Here is a 23,637-nt window from a genome sequence, read left to right on the forward strand (position 1 = left end):
TGGGAAATCAGAATCAGATGAGCTGGAGAATGTACGATGGTGGAATTCGATGCAAGGGAGAGCAAATGATCAGAATAGATGGGCTAGAAGTCTCGATATCGATATTATCTTCTGCGGTATTTGGGACGTTTGGATGCTGGAATCGAGGTTTTGTGTTGGGATGTTAGGGGTTTGTATATGGATGTATCAGTATTGGTGTTTTGTTTTTGTTTTGTTTTTCTTTAATATGTTATTTATAAAAGGAAGATTTGTCAATTAATATATCTCACCACCTCTTTTAATCTCTCAATTCAAATTCAAATTCAAATTCAAACTTCCCACTTACACATCTCACCCTTCACCATCTCACCCTCTCAAATCCTCAATCCCCAACTCCGATAAAAATCTTTGTCCCAATCCCAATCACGCGGAAACACATATCCTACACAATGCAACAAATCCACAAAGTAAGCCGAACCCCAACCCACCCCAGTTCCAACGCCTCCAAACTCCTCCTCATGATCAGACAATATCTATTCATCGATGGGCCAGCCCATTTCTCAATCATTAATTCCAACATCACAAGATTACCAAGCGTTGAGGAAGGAGGAGTGACATGCTGCGATCTCCTGATGTCTTTTAGTATTGTAGATTTTCATTTTTTTTGTCTTACATAGGTATACATACCTACTCAGACGACCGGAAAATACCGCGATATACCGTAAGTTTTGATACTTTTATCTCGAGCTGGCTTTACGTTCTTACTACTGAGGAGTAGGGTAGGTACTCTATATGTCTCAGCCTGGCATCTCCATGATCCAGAGAAACAGTTACTAAGGTTGGAGATGTTAAGATTCTCTTTCAGGTCTAGACTTTTTTACTGGCAGTTTCCTGAGTCGAATATCTATACCTATTGCAGTCTTCTCATATCATAACGTCGTTCTTTTCAATAGCAACACTTGCAAAGGATGAAACTCGTAGATGAACTTCCCGTTTCAATACTTCCACAATTCTACGATCTCGCCGTATACAAGCCATATCCATATGACATCCCCAACTATCCACCATATTCAGGTCACAATCACTACAACTTGCACAAAAAAATTCACATTCACACATATACACACGCACAATCAACACCGCAATCAAAAATTAACACCATCGCATTAATTCCAGGACCAGCCCAGCTCTTAAGATACAACTCTATAATGAGCGCCTCTTCCATACCTCCATGCTATGCCATGTATCCACAACGTTAATTACTCAGTATCTCACTACTGGAAGAATGATATCCACTACCCACTGCCCATCGTTCATTACCATTATCCATTAACCATTTATCAACTACCGCGTACCATTAACTATTAACTCATGAACGAAATATCTCCATGGAACTGAATATCTGCAGAAAAAAGAAAATCGAAAAATAGTGCACCCGGTAACCGTCTCCTTAGCCATAAGTGATCCATTCCCCATGATCCCGAAAGCGCAGAGAAAAACAAAGGAAAGAAAAGAAAAAGGGTCGAAAAATAAACGTCTGATGATATCAAGTCTTGTGTCTATGTCAGTTACAGTAATGGTCCAGCCATATGATAGGGTTCCTCGTATCCATCTCGTAGTAATGTTGTTCAATTCAAATAGCATCGAAGTCGTGTTCAATTGTATGTTCAACAGATTCGCCAAAGTTGATTCCGTCGGCGATAAAAGTATTGACCTCATTAAGGAGATCATCATCCCACATTTGAGCTTGCGGTTGCATGAAGTCGCAACCACTGGTACTGGCGTAGTCATTGAACTCAAGAAGTTCGGTAACGTCGCCGCTGATCTCGAAGTCCTCAAGATCTTCCTCGATTTGTTCAAGAGAGTTGTTGTTGCCACTTGAGCTCATCTTGTTGGCGCCGTGGCTGCGATTGCGGTTTCGGTTGCGGCGAGGCTTGACATTGCTAATGGTAGTTGCTGGGCCATGTTGATCACCACTTGAGTGGCTGGTAGTTGTGGTTGAACTCGCGTTAAATAGCATGTTATAACCGTCGAATGAGTAATTGGTTGGTGTCACCGGACTCATCTTGAGAGCAACATTGTTTTCGCCGACCGAGTAATTGGTGGGTGTCAACGGACTCATCTTGAGAATAGCATTATTTTTGCCGACCGAGTATTTGATGGGAGTGATAGGGCTCGTATTGAAAGTGGCATTGTTGTCGCCATATGTAGATGATCCTTTTCTTGACGAACTTCCCATATGACCAGAAGAGCTCGCATAGCCACTGTCATAGTCGGTTCCTAGTGTACCAGTATTTTCGGCACCATTGTCGAAAAGATGATCTAAGATACTGACCTTCCAGATGTCTCCATGGGTGGTGCACTTCCAAGCACTACATCGGTCGGTAGGAGCTGCCGTGTCTCTTAACTCCTGAATCCATCCCAATTGCTCAACTGCGCCCCCAGGCAAAACCTCCCAATACTTCTTCTTGCGGTTGATGATGTCACCAACAAAAAGTCGCACGACCGGATTCTCTCCCAACTTTTCGACTCTGTAGACCCGAGCTCCGGAAAGGAGAAGCATCGGAATGCGATGATCTGGATTGTCTGTCTGTGGCACAACACGCTTGCGACCACTGTACAATGGCTCTTCAATTGACTGTCGAGAGTAATGCAATGTAAATTGGCGAGTCGCATACTTATAATCAACTTTGCACTCTTGCACACAAGTTGGAGACTGGCAGCAAAACACAGCCACATGCTTCAGGTGCGCATGCGGATGCATAGGATCAACAAATGGCACCTTTGTAGATGACTTTTGAGATTCGACCTTGTCGTTTGTATTGCCGAGTCGGAAAGATGAAGGGGCTCCACCGTTGTCAAGAGGGAATGAATTGCATTCGTTTGGATTGGGGATATACTCAGCAAAGTCGCTACTTGAATCATATTGGTTTGTTAAATTAATTGAATATGAACCTGGGACTGAACCTGGGAAATTTTTATCCAGAGCCAATGTAGGATCAACCTCCAAAGTAAATGGATGATTGAAATCTGGGGCGACAGAAGGATTGATCGCCTTGCTTTGCATCAACTGTGGGTCAATTGCTTCTTCCAGGCCATGTGCATCTTGAGGGTCGCGAGTTTCTTCGAGGTTAGGATTGAAAGGAGAGTTTAAAAGAGATTTCTGAAGAGGTGTGACGGGGTTTGAATGAACGATCGTGGGAAAGATATCCTCTTTTTCAATGAGTCCCTTACTCTTTGAGGAGGAATTAGTTGCTTTAGCTCTGGGTGCCATTGTGTTGCTGGTTCTAATTATTATTAATGATTGTTGTGTAATGATTGTAGTTGTTAGGAAAAAGGAGAAGAAGCGAAATCGCTGAAGGAGGTACAATGTGTGGGCGATCGCTTAGAACAAACTTTATCAAGGTGTCTAGAGGGTATTGCCTAGCCATCAAGAGTGAATATTCTATGTCATCACAATTTCAAGGTACAAAAGATTCGGAGGTTGCCGTGCGCTGCACTCAGATCCCAAAGTGTCATTCAGAATCCTCCATCTTTGCTCTTGATATGACCATCTCCAGTAATTTTGAACCATCCAAGACAGATATCACTTCCTGTGAGCCTAAACAATGAAGGCACAAGTCTATGGAAAGAAACCAAGCCAATTTTGAGCACCCAGATGATAAGAAAGACAGCATCAAACTCATGCTCTGGAAGCTCTGATCATGCAAAATCAGTGAAATGAAAAGCACTTCAAGAAAAAAAACGTCCAAGTGCCATGTTCATTGTACTAGCCTTACTGGTACTTTGAAACTGGGGGATAGACAGGCCAAAATGATGACGAAACGTAACATTCAACTCGAAACAAAGAGAGACTCATTGTGAGAAGGTGAATATAAGAAGTGGTAGTCAAAGCTCGGGTAAAAAAGCTTCAAGTGAATATTGAGGATGGTCCGAGTATAACAACAGGCAGCTCTTGATAGGCTTTAGTTCATCTCGTCCCTTCCTTGTGTTAGTCATACCTTCTAAATTGGAGCTTCTGTTCCGTCAATAAATCCCTCAATAGCTACCTCGTGCCTTCTTTATTGGATATGAGTGCTCCTGAAAACTCATTGTTAGCTGAAGTTGACTACCAGTCACATCTTTGCAGCCTCAGGAACGAATCTAGTTCCTTGTTTCCCCTGAATTTTCAGTATTCATTATTTAGAAGACGGAGAGTTTGGATTCGTCTTAGTCAGAGAATAGGGAAGACCCAAGAACTGAAACTCAAGCAAGAGAAAGATTCAAGAATGGAATAGAAACAAAAAAGAACCCGAGGGAGTTTTCAGTAGATCTAAAATTGCATTCCCAATGCCTAGAGCTTCATAGTAGTATAATCCTTAGATTTCGCATCGCCAATCAGAAGTCGTTTACCCAAATTACCATTATTCCCCAGATTACCCATTTTGAAATTGCATTCCCTCAGATTACTTTCCTCCAAACAGACCAATATGACTACCACCAAGATGTTCCTGCCTTTGACCAAGAGCTACATCTAAAAAGTGACTTATTTCCCCAATCCTCACACGCCCACTCCAACCCCTTCCCAACATTGGGAACAAACATACCCTGAAGCCATTCCGGCAACACTGCAGGTTCCGACGGGCGACTTAAAAGGTGTCGGTCAATCTCTACAAAAATGAGGCGGCCATCGTCGTCAATGGACTCGACTAGGAATATCACCCTGTAGAGAATCTCTACTCGAACCAAATACTGAGTTCTGCGCATGAGCGGCCCGAGACGTTCAAGAGCATGTGGTGGTTTATGGACGATTCTTCTATTGGAAGCTGCGAATAGAAAGGGAAACCAAGGGTCGTCCATTGCTGGTAGATCTCCGTAATAGCGCACGAGAGGTAGTTTCTTTCTCATTTCTTCGACATTCTCGATTCCTGGTGGAGGAATGGTGCGAGCCTGGCAGACCGTGTTAGTTAGGGATGAGCGTGCCGAGATATAATATACTTACTTCCACGAAATGATGCAAGAATACCTTGCGAAGTGCAGTTAAGTGTGCTATATGATCACTATCCTTGACTTCCATCATGTTTGAAGGTTGGATTTCCGGTCTGTGGGAATTGTACGTGTCTTCAAGAGATACATGTGAGGTTGATGATTATATAATGATAAACTACGTCGGCTGCTCTTTTCCCAGCATCGTCATTAAAAGGCCAATTTACACACTAGAATTGAAACTAACATGCCACAAGGAAGATAACACATAGATCTTGGAGGCACTAAAGTGAATTTCGAAATCAAGATGGACACCATTTGACACTTCAGAATCACATAGAACTTCTATCCTCAATCACCACGACGTATCCTTATACGAATTCGACAATCACATAATTCTCTAAATCAAAATGCTTTTGTCTACATGAGGATTATATCTGCTAAGGTATCCATATCATCACGAAAGGATGCCGTAGACATTCAAGGCACTAGTGCCTCCAAGTCCCCAAACACCAGGTGTCAATTATCTCACGACATTGTCGATCCCCCAAGTCCCAACTATTTTGTGAAATTCCAGCCGAGATTTGGTAATTAAATACACTACAGACGTCCATCTTACCTAATAAGTTATCTACTAAAACAGGTATAAAGTTCATCACATACTTGAGAGCACAAAAGTCAACAAATGAGTCAGGTCACGCATTTCCTGTGCAAATATGATTTCTCTTCAAGAATGAAAAGAGAACAGGGTTGTTTCCCCCTCCGAGAGTCGCTGTAACAGTAAACGCTATGAGAAATATCTATGAACCTGACTTTAACTTATGCCCATGAAGATTTCGTTACTTGAATACCTCCACGCAATATTGTGATATTGAATCCTATTTCACAAAACCTCACCTAGATATCTACCAAGAATCTTCTCAACATCATCTCGCAGTCACTTTATGGGATACATGTACATCAAATCAAATCACACTTTCAAAAGGTACGCTACCTTACCACAAGAATTAATAACTCACAATTGCAGAATCAATGAATCATAAAACGCGCTGTGTTATATTCTGACTAAGGCTGAAATACATTCAAAGTTGCTCGCTATTGTTCAAATCTATTCCATCCATCTAATTGTTATTCTGAAGAGTCAGGTTGGGCGGCTGAATAACTCCCATCTTGGTTTAATGGGAATTGCCAGTTCAGAAATTCGTTTGCCCATTCTGAATTGGTGTTTTGAGGAGACTCAGAGCCCGCAGCTAAAATTCTCTCATCTTGAGCTACTGAAGATCGGGATTCTTGAATTCGATTTCCTTCCTCTGCATCGCTATCTCGGCCAGTCCCCGAGCCAGTTGGTGAAATACTCTCATCTTGAGTTACGGAAGGGTGCAGTTCTCGGATTCTTTCTGGTCCTTCTAAACCGGTGTCCTGAGAAGCTCCATAATCGGTGAATGCAATATTTTCATCAACAAGAGTTGAAAGTTTGTCATTATTCACCGGTTCATTCTGGCTTTTTGTGTTGGTCTCCTCCTCAATTCTTGGTAGGCCATCCTCGCCTTCCAGTGACTTGATATGATCTTCCTTATCCTTACCATTCTTTGCGGCTCTTTCAGCTTCTTCAATGACTAGTCTGGTGTCATCTGTCAAGGAATCAAATTGAAGAGCAGGATTCGCCCAGGAACTCGATTCGGAATTCTCCTTCACCTTCGCCCCCGACTTTCGATCATCATTAGACGAGGCAGGAGTGAACCTTTCCATATACCTCTTCTCATTCTCCTCCCTCTTTTCTGTCTCCGACATTCGTTTATATAATCGTACATTCCAGCTCTGGTCAAGGCTATTCTTTCCTCCTCTAGCACATCCGCATGTCATGCGAACATTAATCGGATTGACATCCTCAAGGAGACGGAAGTCTTTTATAGCTGCTGTGCCCTCCAATGTCGTGCATCTCTTGTGGCAATTTCTGATCTCATTCATTGGACAAAAAAAATGTCCCGGATAGACTTGAAAAGGTCCACCATAGTACCTCCAAAAGAGTTTATTTTTTTCATTGAGTCTCTTAGAACGTGGTTCTGGGCTCATTGGATCCCAATTTCTAGGAACCCAGAAATATGAATTCCACCTTGCTTCGTTTTTAGAAACATCTTGGTTTACAGTTCGAATTTCGAATAAATAATCCGCAGTGGAGTTCATGTCTAAATATTGCCTCAATCGTTGAGAAACATGCATCTTGTTTGCACTGGACTTCTCTATTATAGTGGAGTGTTTGCTCAAGAATGTCCGCAAGGATCGAAGCTTGTCGGGCAACTTATGTGTGCCACCGTCTGGTAACCTGTAACCCGCTACATGCTCGCCATTAGCACGCATTGTTAAGAATTTAACGCAATTCTTGAGTCTTAGATCAGGATTTTGTGTCGCAGGGTCGATCTCCAGTTTGGCTTTACAACACACTTCGCATTTCGACATAGCAGTACACTCTGGGATCTGGCTATGCTCTCGAGTCTTAGGGGTGCTGAGTTTGCGGCCATTCCCTTCATTTTCAATTGAAACCGTGGTTTTAAATGCGACATTGCTTTTCGCGTTATTTACGGATCTGTTAGCGCTATCTTTCCTGTCTGTACCATCTGTAATCCTTATGGAAGCTATATCGCCATCCTTGGTAAAGTGATCAACATAGCCCTCAACAGAAGGTGCAGCTGATGAAAGTGGTCTTCTAGGTTCCTCTTGTGATCTATTTGATGACTTGAAGAAACTAGTGAAGCGAGCCATGGCTTTGATTTTGGGGCGAAACACGATGTACACAAGGTACTGAAGCACGAGATTTGACTGTTGCAATGCTGAATTCCTGTTGCTTTTAGATAATAGATATCGTGGAATATAAATGGAAACAGTCTTGCTTCTGCTGGAACATTGCAATTAACAAGCTGAGAAGTCATACTGGACAAGCAAGTCTTACCTATTCTAGAAGCATCATTAAGGAATGAAGTTGGCGAGTGAGTGATAAGTATGCTATTCCAAGCTTATAATGAATGAGTTGAATGTTTGTTATGATGAGAAGTAAATTGTCAAAGGAAAACTTGTGAACAGAAAATGGGAAAGTATGTATGGAACCTTTGATTGCACTCGCTCGAATTAGAAGGCTCACTTATTACTACTGAGTTGCATCCCTTAAGCAACCACGCTCATTAACAAATGCTTCACGGCCATGATTGGCAACTACAATACCACACCAAGCCCCTTCATACCTTCCAACGAATGATTGATGTCATGTGGCCTCATCCCATTGAATATCATGTTTGCGAAATCCATCGTGGGAAAGAATCATAGACTGATGTTCTTCCTTTGTCTTGGAATAAAATATATCTTCCTCTCCATCATGCCATTTCTTAAATCTCAAAGTTATTGAAACCCATTCATACATATATCATGCCACTAACATGTAACCACTACTTCCGAATCAGTCGGACAGTGCATAATACTTTCAGCCGAACAACGTGTAATACATACTCTTTTCTTCATAAGAGCAACCAATTACATATAATTTGAAGTATCGGTATAGCCAAGACACTCAACGAAACAGCCCTTCCCGCAACTCAACACCACGCCGGCATTGTCAGAATTCTCAGCCATCAACCTGTTTTCATATCTCGATACTACCTCATCTCCCTAAGCAGTATGATCTCATATTTTTTTTCCTGGTGGGATCTGAACAGAGGTGCCATTTTCGTTAATGTATAATGCAACCGTTGGAGAGGTAAGATATCTGCAAAAGTGCTGAGGTATTTATTCATGAATGATATGAACTTCACGGATGAGTTTAGAGTACTCTCAAACTTCTTGTTGAACTGCGATAAGAATCTTATCCTTCCGAGGTTGAATCAGTAAAGTCACAAATATACTGAAGCTTTCTTTTCGAGTCTTGGTCACGACTGATTGGCATCATACATCACGTCGATTCTCTTGCAGCAGAAAACCGTTGTCTGACCGCCTGAGAAGTTCAAATTTGGCAGAATTATTTATCTTGTGGCTCTCAAAGCTCTAGGGCTGCATTAATCCCATTACGGCTAGATCAGCTGATACTAGACATTGGCTAGAATGTTACTAAGCACAATGCAATCAGATTATTGGTCAATTTCTATCTGAACCACCACCCCACCACCACTTCAATTCCGTCATTGATTGTTCGGCCTTTGAAATTTCTCCACTACCTAGATACTTGTAAACCTATCTCTCCCCTCCATACCTCAAGAGCAGATAATCCTTATACTTCATACAAACTATCTTGTACCCTTTTCTTCATCGAAACGTCTGCAGAACATGGGCAAACGACAATTCAAATCGCAGGCTTCTAGCACTCGTGCTTCAACTGCCACTGGCGCCGGCTTCGGGTTTGGCTTTACCACAAAAGCTACCAGATTATCATACCTTACAGAACCATCAAACCTCTCTTCCATTAGTGATGCAAATGTCATTCTATCATTTAAGAATCTTTCGAAGAAAGATGCTACAACGAAGTCGAAAGCTCTAGAGGATTTGCGAACGTTTGTTCAGAATCAACCAAACGAGCAAGGAGGCACCGAAGAAGCAATTTTAGAAGCTTGGGTAGGATGCGCCGAGGGAATCTTAGAGTGCTTCTGCTAACACAACATACAGGTTGATGCCTATCCTAGAATTTCCATAGATAATTCACGTCGTGTTCGCGAGCTGTCTCACAGCATACAGTATGAGCTTCTAAAATCAGCCCGGAAAAGAATGGAAAGATATATACCCAAAGTCGTAGGAAGCTGGCTGGCAGGAACATATGATAGAGACCGAGCAGTGGCACGATCAGCGATGGATGGTCTAACATCTTTCCTCGATACGGATGCTAAAATGAATATGTTTTGGAAGCGTTGCCAGAATGAGATCCTCGACTACGCCGAAGAAGCTTTGAATGAGACTCCTAATACTTTGAGTGACGAGAGATCTGTCCCAACAGAAGAAGCAAACGAAAAGTACTTCCGTGTGAATAGCGCCAGTGTATCCCTTCTCGCCAATCTGCTAGCCAAGCTAGGTGATGATGATATGCTTAAGCATCAAGACAGGTACGAAAAGGTTATTTTCGGCAACAAAAAACTATGGACGCTGGCATCATGCGAAGACGCTTCCGCAAGAAAAAGTACTGATAAATTACTCGTGCTTTGCCTAGAGAAGCAAACTCAACTGGTCGAGAACAACCTTGAGACTATCAGTCGTGCATTCATATCTGAGGCATTGAGATCTCCTCAATTAACATCTGCTTTGCAACTATTGGAGACTTTGCACCAACTAACCAAAAAGTTTCCTCAAGTATGGACTTCTGCGTATAAGGCTAAACGATCTACTGCTACAGGCGACCTGATCTCTTTTGTTCAAAAAGGCTCACAAGGCTCTTCCTCCGCTTATTGGCAAACATTGCGAGCTCTTGTGGCAATTTTACCAATAGATGTTCTGCCTCAAAACCCCAATTCTATCCTGGAGTTCTTGGCGGTATTTCGCAAGAGTATCAACCAGAGGGAGGAGAGTAGGGCCAACTCTTCAGAAGCATGGCTCGCTTACGGAGAAACATCCAACATCTGTATCGTAAGCCTGTCAACTTCTCAGCAAGCGGAGATTGTCCAGAAATCTATATATCCCATGTTTGAGCATTATTTACATCCATCCCCAGAAACTTCCGAATGGCTCATCAGAAACAATACACCATCTTCAACTATATCTGCTTGTATCTCTAGCATAGCGAAGAACTCCAACTTACAAAATTCTCTCGCCGAAGAATGGCAAAAGCTCGCCCAAAATTTTATCACAAGAATTCAAACATCAATGCCAGAGCAATCTAAAGAGTATTCATCTTCTCAAGATGCTGTCATGGCTGAAGGCCACCGGTGGTTTTCACTTCTGTCTGACGTCTTCAAATTAAAGGATCTTACAGCCGATCAAAACCCACTCCTTCAACCTTCGAGCAATATCATAGATAGTACTCTCCAAGTAATTATCAACAGGAATGGGAAACCCTACTCGGCTGGGGCAGTACTAGAATCGGCGCTGAGATACTCTCCGCAGCTAATGGAAGCCTCCCCCTCAGTCTTGGAAGCCGTCAAATCGTTCATGGAAACCCATCTTCCTAAATTTCTTTTGTCGCCATCATCTTCATACTTAACTTCGGCTTTAGACCAATTCAGTTTAGTTCCTGGGCAGCAAGACTCTTATAAGAGTATCTGGCAGACGGCTATTGATGCTCTGCTATCGATCCCCAAGAATCTGCAGCGACAGAAAACGATCACAGCTCTGATATCTTCGAATGAAATTTCGGATTTGGTTCGTGATGACCAAGCTCTCCAAGATATTCTCCTTGAGACTTCTCGTGATGTGGTCGAAGGCAATACTGAGGAATGGGCACTATTCGAAGCGGCAGTAATTTTTAATGGGTTCTCCAAATCAACAGAAAAGTTATTGCTTCAAAGCCTAATCTCTGTACTAAATGCTTCTAACCCCAATGTAAATCTTGTCTTTCAGGCACTCGAATTACTATCCAAAAGACGACCTGAAGCTATTCGAGACGGAGAAGCGCATGTAGATTTAATCACGAAACTTTTGGCATTGACAGAACTCTCAGATTCTGAGCTTGGTAAACGGGCTATGAATTTACGATCGGTAGTCGACAACGAAAGTGGTGTTACTACTTCTTCTGTAGTTCATATACTCAAAGAAAATCTGGAAACCGCAAGTCCTCAATCACTGACGTGAGTATAATCCTTGAAATCCTTAACCGCAATTCATAACTGTCCGGGGGAGCAATGACTGATGTTAATTTTTAGTATCGATACACTTGTCCAACAAGCAGAAGCGGTTATCAGCACCTTGGACGACAGTTCGCATCATCCCGAACTCTTTCCAAGTGTAACTAAATGGTCTGAAGCTTTAGCCCCTCTATTGGATCAAGCACCAAATGCTACTTTGGGAGTGATGAGACCATTTGCGGGAGCTGTATTCTTGGCGCGCGCACAAAGTGGTAACAATAGTAGTCGCCCTGGCAGAGATCTAGATGGCTATTCCGTAGCTCTCAGAATGGCAATGTATTCGGCACATTTAATTCGAGACCATCCTGATCGCTTATCAAAGGATGCTCTTGTCGAGATTATATATCTCATGTGCTTGACTGTGGAACTTGCCAATGACCAGCTCGATCTACTAGAGAATAACAAGCTTTTCGTGTTATCGTCGGAAGAAGCTATTGCTGGCGTGCGCGATTTTGTGGACCGCATATATCAAGATTCATGGTCATTCATCGTACTACACTCGAAAGCTTGGCAAGATGGTTTTGAGTCGGGGTCACCGCTTGAATTTTCGGGTGTTGTTCACGTCCTTATTTCAAAGCTGACAAATGCTTCCTGCGGCGATACATCTACGTCGTTCTACTCAGCTCGTGTGTTGAGCCATCTACTACCCAAACTTGTTGAACAACATGGATGGCAAGTAGGAGGCGAAGATTGGATCTCCAGCCTCGAAATTCTCAAATCATCTACATCGAACATTCTTGGGGCTGTTGCCATCTTGACAGGGCTTCACGAGACCCTCAGTACTAGCCAGCTTGTCAGCAACCTTTGCAACCGGATCATTAGTGATGTTGCTAGTGCCGATGCTCAATCTGAAAAAACTCTCGGTCAACTTGTTCTCCTGAATGCAACATTATCCGTGTACGATAATGATGATCTTCCTGTGGCACAAAATCGATTAGTGTTTGCGGTCAAGCAAATTCTTTCATGGACCCCGGAAATTTCAGACACGAATTATCAGCTCTCTTCTGAGTCTTGTCTTGCTTTACAAAAGTTGCTCCCGGTGATCAAATCAGTCTACGGATCATACTGGGAGAAAACCCTCGAGTTCTGCATCAAAATTTGGCAATCGATGGAAAATGAAGATCACCAGGACCAAAAGCTCCCCATGATGGGGATGTCTTTGAAACTGTTCTCCATTTTACAAAGCTTGCAAGATGCTAATGATGACCTTGAGGATGCTCGAGCTCAATATGGAGAGACCGCATCTCATTGTCTGATCAAACTCACCAAGTTATCCAGATCTAAATCAACGCAACCAGTCGAGTTTGTTGAAAATATTTTGTCGCGGCTAGTAATTAATATACCTTCAAGTCATATTAACGACATCTCCGAGTTCTACCCGTTGGTAGCTTCAGAGAATAGGATGGTCCAATCTGCAGCATTTAGTGTTCTTCATCGGGCGATTCCTGCAGAGCAAGAGGAAATCTCGGTCAATGCCCTTCTTGAAAAGAAAGATGCGCAATTGCCAGAAGAATTGCTATCTCTTCTCTTAGACGCACCATCTATTCGAAACTTTGATGACGAAGAGCTCGCAGAATTTCCTCCTTCGATTCGTAGCTATTTACTTTCGTGGCATTTAGTTTATGATGCGTTTAGCACAGCGTCTTGGAAAGTGCGCAAAGACTATTGCAATCACCTCCAGTCAGAAAACTGCCTTGGATCATTCTTGACATTTTTGTTCGATGTGTTAGGCCATTCGAATGGTACGCCCCTCAACCTTGAGAAGGCACATTTTGATGAATCATCTATTCGCACATACGACACATCACTAGCAGACAGTGAAACAAACGAGCGAAACTTTCAATGGCTTCTCATTCATCTATATCATTTATGTCTTAGACACACTGGCGATCTTGCAAAGGCCTGGTTTTCTGACTGTCAATCCAAACAGACCCGTCAAGCAGTTGAGACATGGACAGAGAAATACTTCACTCCACTTCTGATTTCTGACAAACTTGATGAAATCGATGAATGGGCAGTTTCGAAGGAGGCTAAAGAAGGAGGCGAGAAAGAGCTCGAAATTAAAACATCGAAGGGCGCACGTTCCATCTTTGCCAGCTACGAAATCGATGATACTAGCATACAAATTGCCATTCGATTTCCATCCAACTATCCTTTCTACAACGTTAAAGTCGAGGGTATCAATCGTGTTGCCGTACCAGAAAAGAAATGGAGAAGTTGGCTACTCATCGTTCAGGGTGCCATCACGTTCTCAAATGGTAGTCTGATCGATGGATTGACTACTTTCCGTCGTAATGTTGAAGGTAGTCTTAAAGGACACACCGAATGTGCTATCTGTTACAGCATCATATCGAGCGACAAGAAAACGCCGGATAAGAAGTGCGGAACTTGTAAGAACACATTCCATGGACAATGTCTGTTTAAATGGTTCGCGAGCAGTAACCAGAGCTCGTGTCCATTGTGTCGTTGTGCTTTTAACTATGGTCGTTAGGTTATTAGATATGGGAAGAGGAAAATATAGATTAAAGAGATGGGTGAAAGTATGTTATGGTAGCTGATTAGCTTCTAGATGAGAGAAGAGGAATTTGGAATGATTGGGTTTGGAAAAGAGAGATTAGATTAATGACGAGGAGATCTACTCTTCACTTCAATTTGTAATTAGAATAAATCGATATCAAGATGACATATTTATATTCATATTTCCTTTGTAAATATTCAATTCAAGTACCTCATTGAATGTTCAACAGTAATAATAATAAGACACAAACTGTAATATCAATCTTCCTACCAGCCAGCTTGCGCATGTGATCTCCAATCATGCCTCAGGCACACAACCCCACCAACAGCCAACAGCCAACCAACCTCTACATAACCGAAAAAAGCGGCGGAAATTAATTACCATTCAAAAGAATTTCAACAACTAAAATCTCTTTTCGATATAATATCAAATAAAAAAACACTTGTTATTAATACAAAAAAGACTCAAATTTTTGTTCAATCTTTTCAAATTTTAATATTTAATTTAAAATGAATTTATAATCTATTAAAAAAGATCTGTGAAAGGGTACTCAATTTGCGCTGCTTTTTTCGGTTACGTAGAGCCAACCAACTTTGACCCGCGCGGGAAAGGCCGTGCACCAGCCAGACACAAGGGAAGCACCCTGGAACACCCTGACACACCTCCATCCAGCTCGGGAAACCTCGGGGTTAGCATCCATAGTGGATCTCCTAATCGTATTACCCCGCAACCAAAGTGCATGAAAGGTGGTGGACATACCCGCATGCTACCTATACCGAGCCATACTCAGCCTTTGAGCTATCCTCTTCTTGATCGTGTGGTATCGCATTGATTAAGGTAGGTAGGTAGGTGAGGTTAGGTTAGGTTGGGTTAGGTTATCATTTCAACTGATGCTTTCCTGACTTCTTCCTCTTCTTCTTCTTCTTCTTCTTACTCTTACTCTTTTACTTTACTTACCTACTTGCCGGTATCGATACCCATATACCATACCTATACCCTCACTGCGAGCTGGACGAAGAAGAGACAGACATACCTAGTACTTGAGAGAGTTTTTCCGTTGGCTATTTGCAATCATCCACATCATATCATACGCGCTTACTTTATTTGTTGATTTGATTTGATTCGGTATCTAATCAGTTCATATTGGGCAATCAATCAATCAATCAATCGGTCGGTCGATTAATCAATCACAAGCAAAAGAAAGGAAATCAAAGTTTCCTGCCTTCCGTTCATCCATTCATCCATCCAACAAGCACCGGAATAAAGCGACCAATCTGGTAAGTTTTCAGCTCTTGGTTTAAATATCACTCACTGCATTATCCTTTGTGTTTTTCCTTTTGACACTTCATCTCCATATACCAAAGGGCTTTTAACATTGAGAGGCCATTTCCTTGTTTAAAGTTATTCTAATGTTCTGAGAGCTCTTATTGTTACGTCAAAAGGACCATTCCGACAAGTTCGCCATTCTAACTTAAATAGCATCATCTCTTGATTATAACATTTCATTTGAATTCCCCTACTTCAACGCAATTCCTGCCAAATAGCCAACTTCAAAGGCTGAGTTGAATGAAACTTTATTCGTGAGTATTATTGACCCTGAACGTATGTCATTTTGTTAAACCTTATTTAGGTCCCCGAGCATGATACGATCGGAATAATTCTTCGAGATGCTGTCCCAGCTCACCACCTCGGTCTCGCAGACCACATCTCCTCTGATTCGATATGGATCTATTTCTACCTCTACCAATCTACTCCGAGTATCGAATCGTAGTTGGCACAATGCACAAGGGTTATTGTCAAACCAAGGTCCGCACAATCAAACACGAGCATTTCGAATGGGTTATTGGTCTTCATACCTTGATGGAGTTGAAAAAGAGCTCAATCGCCGTCATCGACTCTCAAAACAGAAATATGTCGAGGCCAAAAGCTTTAAGCGTGATGAGCGTGTTCCGGATTACAAACGTGCCATGCATAACTTCATGCGCAGCAAAACAATTTATTTTTCTCCTGCCCGCTCCAAGTACACATTCAAAGCCGATGTTGAAGGTACGGATGGTGGTGTGGAATCAATCCGATTATCGCAAGCTGACGAAGCATACTGGAGAAACCTGAAGTCCAAAAACCAGTTGGACAATGAATTCGAGCTGGAAAATGAGAACTACCAGATAGACCCGATCACAAATCGAAAGGTGTTCAAGAATGAAAAAGCTGTACACATTCCAGTAACGAAATTTAAGGGATATCGTCAGCGATTTCAAAATTTAGTCCCGCCAGATGATGCCACTCAAGCTGATATTGATGCCTATAACAAACCATTCATGTACAATGAACCTGATGGGAAATTCCCAGAGCAACCTGACTCTGTACGAGAATCTCTGAAAGAATACGAGAGTAAAGGATACAAGGCATTTTTTCATAACGAACCGGACGGACAACCGTCACAAAAGGCCGATCCCGTACAAGAAGGACTCAAAGATTATGACAGCTGTACATCTTATAACGCTTTTCGATATAGAGAGCCTGATGGAAAGCTGCCAGAGCAACCAGATTGTGTCCAGGAATCATTGAAAGATTACGATTCACACACAACTTATGGGTTCTTCCGTCACAACGAGCCCGATGGAAAGTTGCCCGAACAGCCAGATGCGGTTCGAGAGGGTTTGAAAGATTATGATGCCGATACCTCTTACGGATCGTTTCGATATAATGAGCCTGATGGTAAATCTCCCGAGGAGCCAGATGCAGTACAAGAATCGTTGAAGGAATATGATACAGGCAAATCATATGGATCCTTTCGATATAATGAGCCGGATGGAAAACTCCCCGAAAAGCCCGATTCAGTTCGAGAGAGTTTGAAAGATTATGATGCGGATACTTCTTATGGATCGTTTCGTTATAATGAGCCCGACGGAAAGTTTCCTGAGAGCCCTGATCAGACACGCGAAGCATTGAAGGAGTATGATCAGAAGCAAGCAAAAATCACCCAACATCCTGGCTCCGAAAAATATGTAGAAACAAAAACTTCCCTACCCTCAAAATTCTCGCGCAAATACCCGGAGCCAGATACGAGAGAAGATCTTGACCTGCTTCGAGCAAGTGACATACGCGCTGCTTCGGGTATAATCAAGAGTACAAAGAAAGAAACACTTCAAGAGAAGTCCACTAAGAGAGAGCAACTGGAAAAGGCTTTTGAGGAAGCGCATCAAAATGTAATTAAATATGCTCAAGACATTGCCTTGGAGCAGAAATTGAAAGGACAGACAGAAAACAAGACACAGGAAACTCCCGGCCCCTCTGCCCTCAAGGCCGTGGAAGGTTTAGAGACCCTTAATCAAAAAGATCATAAGAATGCAGGACAAGTCGAGAAACGAAAAGTCACAGGAAACTTTGTTCGGGATTTTCCAGAAGAATTTGAGAAATCTTGGTCGCAACAAAAAGATGGCACAGGAGAATTGGTGCCAACAGTGTCTAAAGATGCTTGGGGTTATGACAAGTCACCCAAGGGACTAGAGCTTTCCTATTCAACGGAGGTCAAGCAATCTGTTCAGAAGGCCGAGAAGGAATATATTGAAGGTCTTGGCTCGAAAGAAGCATTTTCTCGAAACCCAAACACACCAAGACTTCAAACATCCTTGGATCGATCTGCGACAAAGTCGAAATCTCTTCAGCCCAATTTGCCCAAAGCAATAGCAGAAACTGATCCGTACTCGAAGGTACCTCAAGGTTTAGAGACGTCATATAAAGAGGAATGCGCAAACCAAGGCGAAGGAGATTTATCGGTTTATGTTTCATCTTATGGAAAGCCCAGAAAGCAATCTGGCAAAGACAAAGACCTAGTTCGCGAAATCCGAGGAATCTATGAAGATGCTTATGGGAAGATTGGCTCCAAACATCGTCAAGTACCTACAAATGATGCACCAGCTGCAAGTTCACCCGGTGAAAAGCCTGCATGGGGCCCTGAGCCAACCACTTATAAGGTTTTGGCTTATGACTCGACAATGCAGTCTATCAATATCGCTGAAACAACATCTATTGTGACTGATACAGCATCAGCTTTGACTCCTGCAGAGGTTCTCCTTCGATTGTCTAACCCCGCGAAGTTCTTTCCACACTTCCAACCATTGCAGGCTGAGGGTTATGAAATTGTATCTGGAAGTGGTGATGTTCTTGTATTCCGCAAAGTACGACCAGCAAGACGCTCGTCCTCGCAGGCTGATCTGAAGAATAATACAACAAATCCGATAGATGGTATGCAGGTGGCAACGGCGCGATTTGCCAGTCCTACAGGTTTCGTGAATCATGATTTGCCAGAATCAGCAGAACCACCGTTCAAATCAAACATTGACGTTCGACGCGAGGAACCGGTATTCAGCGGCAAATCTTCCTGGAAAGATCACTCGGAAATTAAGAGTAAGAAGCCTGGCAAGGCAAAGAGAGTATTATTAGGCGGTGCCATTGTAGGCAGTGGATGCTATGCGATTGGCGTGGTAACAGAGTTCTTCAGAACTGGAGGCCTGGATGGAAAGGGACCGCAGGGATTTTGAAGCCCGAGTTGATATTGAGTTTTATTGGGAGTTAATCTGGTGGCATATTAGCTTCATATTCTGTTTCTATATGATGAACGGGAAGGACAGGAGTTTTCGGCAACGGAGTTTTCGATGATTTTTGAGTTTATAAGCATTGGTGTTATTGGGAGGATGGATATGCATTGCAAGTTGCTAGCCAAGTTACTTTTTTTTCATTTATATGAGCCATTATTCCCTCCTTCCTAGCTGTATCTTTAGATCATATGCCACTCGATCTGACATTGATATCATTGTTTTATGTGACCATTGACTTCTGTATAGCAATATATGTGTCCATATTTTTTGAGTGTATGATAGACAACGATGATCTTGGGAATCTGTTGTCTGAAATGGTATTACCATATGAAGAAAAATTGTGTGCATGGAGGGGAGGAAAGTCCCTCCAATAAATAATTTTTAACTTTTACTGTGCAGCCCCACTACCCCGGAGTGGGGGGTACTGTCCGATGTAAGGATACTGTGTATCACGTGAATACTTTCTGCCCAGTCAACATATGATTGACCGCCTATAATTTATTAGTCATGATCAGTAACTCCAACATTCCAATCACTCCGAGCTGATTTTAGTCTTTCATCATTCACTATCTAGTTTACGTACAGAAATATCAAATTGAGGTCTGAATCAATTCTATCATTGTTTTGACAGACCATTGGATATTTGGTAAATTCCCTCTGTGTGAATAGAGGTGTCAGAAAGAGAGGGATTGCATTTGGGTAGTAGTGAACGGTTGCCAAAATGACGGACAAAACGGCAAAGTACAAGACGGAGATCCAGCAGGTCAGTTGCTCCTTTGTTTGAACCGTCATGTTCGATTTCTTTATTGGCAATGCCTTGGGAATTGGCGATGGGTTTGGGTTTGGGTTGGGGAGAGGGGATTATGAGGCTATATCAAGTGATTGCTGGCGGTGAGGTGTTCGCTTCTCAGTCAGAGTGAATATGATTTTGCGAGGTTTTCGCCCGTAGGCTCTTTTGATAGTTGGGATATCTCGAGACTTGTAAATAGCTTTGACGAAAGCAAATTATCAATAATATGGCTTCGAAATTGGCTAACGTCAAGGTTCTTCGTTGGTTTGCACAGATGATGTATGTTTCTGGGGAAACGGCAGAAGCATCATCTGAGACTACTGGTATGATAGAGGAGATCGTTCGACAACAAGTTATTGAGATGGTTAGTAGAACTTTTCAGGCTTACTCCTCTCCTCTCTGGAATTCTTCCTATTTTCCCAACAATTGAATCACATGACCCTAACTATTCCAGCTTCGTCAATGTACTGAACAAGCATCCCGCCGCGGTAGTCGTTCAATATCAACCGACGATTTAATCTTCCTGATTCGCCACGATCAAGCCAAGGTCTCTCGTCTTCGCACCTTTCTTTCCTGGAAAGACGTCCGTAAAAACGTCAAAGACTCAGACGAAAAGGGCGGCGACGCAGACATCGGAGCCGGTGACGAACCCGTCGGAGCCAATGCCCCCATCCCAGATACCACGAAGAAGAACAAGAAAGCCAAAGTCGGTCTCCCATGGGAAGTCCCCTCGTTGTACAGCCAAGAGGTACCAGAGCGCGAAGACGAAGAAGATGAAGACGAGGAAGAAATGAATTACGCAACTTTACAACGTCTCAAGAAAGCCGACGAACGCACCAAGGCCATGACGAAGGAAGAATATGTTACCTGGTCTGAATATCGTCAAGCTTCGTTTACCTTCCGTAAAGGAAAGCGGTTCAAGGAATGGGCCGGCTTTGGCGTCGTCACGGATTCAAAACCCAACGATGATATTGTCGATATTCTCGGTTTTCTGACTTTTGAAATCGTGCAGACATTGACGGAAGAAGCTTTGAAAATTAAAGAGCAAGAAGACTTGGGCAAGGAGAAGAGCGGCGGTGAACAAACCGGCAAGAAGAGAAAGGTGCAAGGATTGTTTGATCCGCCAAGTGAGGGAAGAACTCCGGTCGAGACGAGACACATCCAAGAGGCGTTTAGAAGATTACAGCAGAGACCGACGAAACAGAGAGCGATGTGTAACTTTACTAGAGGTTTGAATAGGACTCCTTTGAAATTGGTAAGTTGGGTTGGCGAATGTGCGAGTGTGAGATTCTTTTGCTAACACTTGGTAGTTCTAAATGTATTATCAGGGCTGTAACTTTGAGACGCAGGCGTATGGAGACTCGGGAGAATTATGGATATTTGACATGGAGGCGTTTCGTATACATTGGATTGGCGTAGCAAAGGTGTAACAAAGTTAGTTGGTTCTGGGCACTGAGTGTTGGGGATGCAATGTTTTGTACACTGCATTGGATATCATAAGCGTGTCAGAAGGTATCATTGACATAATCTTAAAACAATACAATTTAAAAGGCTTCCTCGCATTGCAATTGATTAATTAATTGATAGCATTATTCATAATACATCCCAGCCCTAACCATAGGAACAGATAACACATCTCCAACCACATCTACTGCACCATTCCCTGGCTAGTCCTCCAAGTCTGAATCTCACTCTCACTAATTTCCCTCAACTTATTCACACTCGCCGCCTTACCCGTAATCACTCCCTGTGCCATCTCAGCCCCGCGCGCCAGCATACTCTTGCGCACAACGGCATATGTAGCTGTCTTGGCCTCGACCTTGATAACCCCGATACGGGGATCGTTGGGACCGCCATCGTGGGTTCCGTCGCCGAGATCGCCGAGCCAGGCTTTGAGGGCGGGGGAGTAGTATTTCTTGACGGTTTCGCGGTCGGTTTCGATGGTGGACATACCTGGAGTAGGATGGAGTGTTAGCTGGGGGTGGGGTTTTGGGGGGAGAAGGGGGAGAAGGGGGAAAGAAGGGGGGAGAACATACCGGAAACAGAAGCCCATTCGCCAGAGGAATTCAAGAATGAAATGTTGATGTGGGAATCGGTAGCTAAATCATCGGTCTTTCCAGATTCGGTATTGGTGTGGAAGAGAAGAGTGGTTCCTCCATTTTCCTGAGTTTGAGTGGTTAGTTTTTATTCTTGAAGTTTAGCGATCATGAGAAGAGAGAAGTAGATGTCCATGAGTCCAGGCTGGCAGATTTATCTGATCTAACCTGAACTCGCGGTATCTCAGATGCTGTAACACCCCCAATATACTTCATAGACACCCCAGCCCATCTTAAAAAGCGTGGAATACGACAAAAAGAAGAAAATATATACCTTTGCAGCAACAGCCATACATCTGCTCACCAACGCGCCCGTCTTTCCATCTCTCGTAGTCATCATACCGAATTTGCACGCATCGATAAAGTCATTTAAATCCTCAACCTTTTCTTTCAAAGTAGGAGTATCGATGTTCTTGGCCTTATATGGATCGGCATCCTTGGAACCGGTATCTGCGTTGCTGAAAGACATTTTTGCGTGGATGGTGGTGAAGTTGTGTTTGGGGATTGGGTATGAGGATTGGTATTGGGGTTTTGCTTGTCTGGGAAGAGATGAGAGGATTAGTTTGTTGTTTTGGGGACGGGAAACTCTGGTGAGGAGACGGAGACGGGGTGAGGATTGCATTGTGTTTTGAGTTTTGGTATGTAAGATGTATTGAGAAAGAGTCGAGGAGGAAGGGATTACTTACAGAGCTTGTTTTCTTGACTAAAGGTTTAATTGTAGTAGAAAAGGCAGAAAGTAGGTATCTAGATAATAGTAAGTAAAAGAGATTGAACAGTCGATTCGTAGCAAAACAGTTTAAATAAACAAAGTCGTCATGTCATGGAACGCACATGTTGATATAAACAGGGTAACGGGTGCTATGGGAACTACCCCGCTTTAAGCATTGATCGGTTGAGGGGATCAACATCATATCATGACATGACATGGGATCGGAAATCTCAATACGTCATCACAATCGCATTGCTTGACTAATCGATTTCTTGAGATTGCCATGCCTGCCCGACCGTGGGAGATCGAGGTTCATCGGATGGACGTACACGTGGATTTGTGGGTATGGGTTGCAAGGGGTTTACCTAGATTGAAGGATGGACGGGTGAAGAATTCAAGTCTTGTGTGCACAGCGGAATAGGAACGGGAAGAGGTTAGGGAGCGGTCCGGGAAATCTAGCTTAATCCGCGTTACCGAGGGCGGATATACAAGAGAGGCGGTATCTTTGGGTGGTTAGTGTGTTATTTCAATTGACCCCTTTTGGCTAGAAATAGATCCATTTCTATCTCAAACAGTTTCGATATCGATACATTGAGTCTGGACTCGGATTTGACCTTGCGTTCATCTGGCATCCATGGATGCGTTGAGGATCTACATGTGATGTCATTGTGGCTGTAGCTTGAGTCGATGTGGCGCAGGATTGTCACGCATATTGGATCATAGCTTCTCAGACCTCACTGGGATAAAGCTACTAAGTCCATATTACAACATTACTGGTACATTACATAAAGTCACCCAGAAATCCACATTGGGGAACATCAAAATCCGGAATATTAATTCAAGGGAATTTTTGATTCGATAATCTTAACTTTGTGGAAGAGCACAAAACGCTGGGAGCAATACGTTTCGGAACTTCATTTAGAGAGAGACCTCGGGATACTGAACAACAATCCTTCTTCGCTTATCGTAACCTTCAAAATCATATCATTCTTCACGATATGACGATTGACCCCTTTGTATCGCTTCCTTGCTCTACGTCAATTCTCCACTGACGCACGATCTTTCAATCAAACTGGGAGGTATCGACTACTTGGAGTCAAAATATGTAGCCGTCAGGCCCGCAATGCTACCACCTCCTATTTGCAAAATACAAATGCCGAGAAACTTTTCACG

The 23,637-nt window shown here is 42.9% G+C and overlaps 7 protein-coding genes across 7 annotated transcripts; 3 read left to right on the forward strand and 4 right to left on the reverse strand.

The window, feature by feature from the left end:
• Positions 1–1,612: 1,612 nt before the first annotated feature.
• Positions 1,613–3,253, reverse strand: EAE98_007754 (uncharacterized protein; the record flags this gene model as incomplete). The annotated part of the gene is made up of 1 exon (XM_038955377.1): positions 1,613–3,253. One exon carries the CDS (start codon positions 3,251–3,253, stop codon positions 1,613–1,615), a length of 1,641 nt encoding a protein of 546 aa, XP_038808106.1.
• Positions 3,254–4,452: 1,199 nt separating this feature from the next.
• Positions 4,453–5,038, reverse strand: EAE98_007755 (uncharacterized protein; the record flags this gene model as incomplete). The annotated part of the gene is made up of 2 exons (XM_038955378.1): positions 4,453–4,908; positions 4,961–5,038. 2 exons carry the CDS (start codon positions 5,036–5,038, stop codon positions 4,453–4,455), a joined length of 534 nt encoding a protein of 177 aa, XP_038808107.1.
• Positions 5,039–6,072: 1,034 nt separating this feature from the next.
• EAE98_007756 (uncharacterized protein) lies at positions 6,073–7,704 on the reverse strand (the record flags this gene model as incomplete). The annotated part of the gene is made up of 1 exon (XM_038955379.1): positions 6,073–7,704. One exon carries the CDS (start codon positions 7,702–7,704, stop codon positions 6,073–6,075), a length of 1,632 nt encoding a protein of 543 aa, XP_038808108.1.
• Positions 7,705–9,137: 1,433 nt separating this feature from the next.
• On the forward strand, positions 9,138–14,444 carry EAE98_007757 (uncharacterized protein). Its single transcript, XM_038955380.1, has 3 exons — positions 9,138–9,537; positions 9,589–11,693; positions 11,769–14,444. The coding sequence occupies exons 1-3, from the start codon at positions 9,253–9,255 to the stop codon at positions 14,239–14,241; spliced, it is 4,863 nt and encodes a 1,620-aa protein (XP_038808109.1). The 5' UTR covers positions 9,138–9,252; the 3' UTR covers positions 14,242–14,444.
• A 1,491-nt stretch (positions 14,445–15,935) lies between these two features.
• EAE98_007758 (uncharacterized protein) lies at positions 15,936–18,812 on the forward strand (the record flags this gene model as incomplete). The annotated part of the gene is made up of 1 exon (XM_038955381.1): positions 15,936–18,812. The coding sequence occupies one exon, from the start codon at positions 15,936–15,938 to the stop codon at positions 18,810–18,812; it is 2,877 nt and encodes a 958-aa protein (XP_038808110.1).
• A 778-nt stretch (positions 18,813–19,590) lies between these two features.
• Positions 19,591–20,975, forward strand: EAE98_007759 (uncharacterized protein; the record flags this gene model as incomplete). The annotated part of the gene is made up of 4 exons (XM_038955382.1): positions 19,591–19,632; positions 19,934–20,023; positions 20,114–20,914; positions 20,970–20,975. 4 exons carry the CDS (start codon positions 19,591–19,593, stop codon positions 20,973–20,975), a joined length of 939 nt encoding a protein of 312 aa, XP_038808111.1.
• Positions 20,976–21,200: 225 nt separating this feature from the next.
• EAE98_007760 (uncharacterized protein) lies at positions 21,201–23,183 on the reverse strand. Its single transcript, XM_038955383.1, has 5 exons — positions 22,587–23,183; positions 22,442–22,499; positions 22,030–22,294; positions 21,696–21,822; positions 21,201–21,612 (listed from the first exon to the last, which is right to left on the reverse strand). Exons 3-5 carry the CDS (start codon positions 22,222–22,224, stop codon positions 21,308–21,310), a joined length of 627 nt encoding a protein of 208 aa, XP_038808112.1. The 5' UTR covers positions 22,225–22,294; positions 22,442–22,499; positions 22,587–23,183; the 3' UTR covers positions 21,201–21,307.
• Between the last annotated feature and the right edge of the window lie 454 nt (positions 23,184–23,637).

Source organism: Botrytis deweyae (assembly GCF_014898535.1).
Source record: "Botrytis deweyae strain B1 chromosome Unknown BDEW_019, whole genome shotgun sequence".
NCBI classification, from domain to species: domain Eukaryota; kingdom Fungi; phylum Ascomycota; class Leotiomycetes; order Helotiales; family Sclerotiniaceae; genus Botrytis; species Botrytis deweyae.

What these genes read in the sequence shown, in the direction of transcription:
- EAE98_007757 (XM_038955380.1), top strand. Translation starts at nt 9,253, where the DNA reads ATGGGCAAACGACAATTCAAATCGCAGGCTTCTAGCACTCGTGCTTCA. An exon ending in AAGCAATTTTAGAAGCTTGG is followed by an intron (nt 9,538 to 9,588) that starts GTAGGATGCGCC and finishes CACAACATACAG; the next exon opens with GTTGATGCCTATCCTAGAAT. An exon ending in GCAAGTCCTCAATCACTGAC is followed by an intron (nt 11,694 to 11,768) that starts GTGAGTATAATC and finishes GTTAATTTTTAG; the next exon opens with TATCGATACACTTGTCCAAC.
- EAE98_007760 (XM_038955383.1), bottom strand. Translation starts at nt 22,224, where the DNA reads ATGTCTTTCAGCAACGCAGATACCGGTTCCAAGGATGCCGATCCATAT. An exon ending in GTATGGCTGTTGCTGCAAAG is followed by an intron (nt 21,823 to 22,029) that starts GTATATATTTTC and finishes ACTCAAACTCAG; the next exon opens with GAAAATGGAGGAACCACTCT. An exon ending in CGAATGGGCTTCTGTTTCCG is followed by an intron (nt 21,613 to 21,695) that starts GTATGTTCTCCC and finishes ATCCTACTCCAG; the next exon opens with GTATGTCCACCATCGAAACC.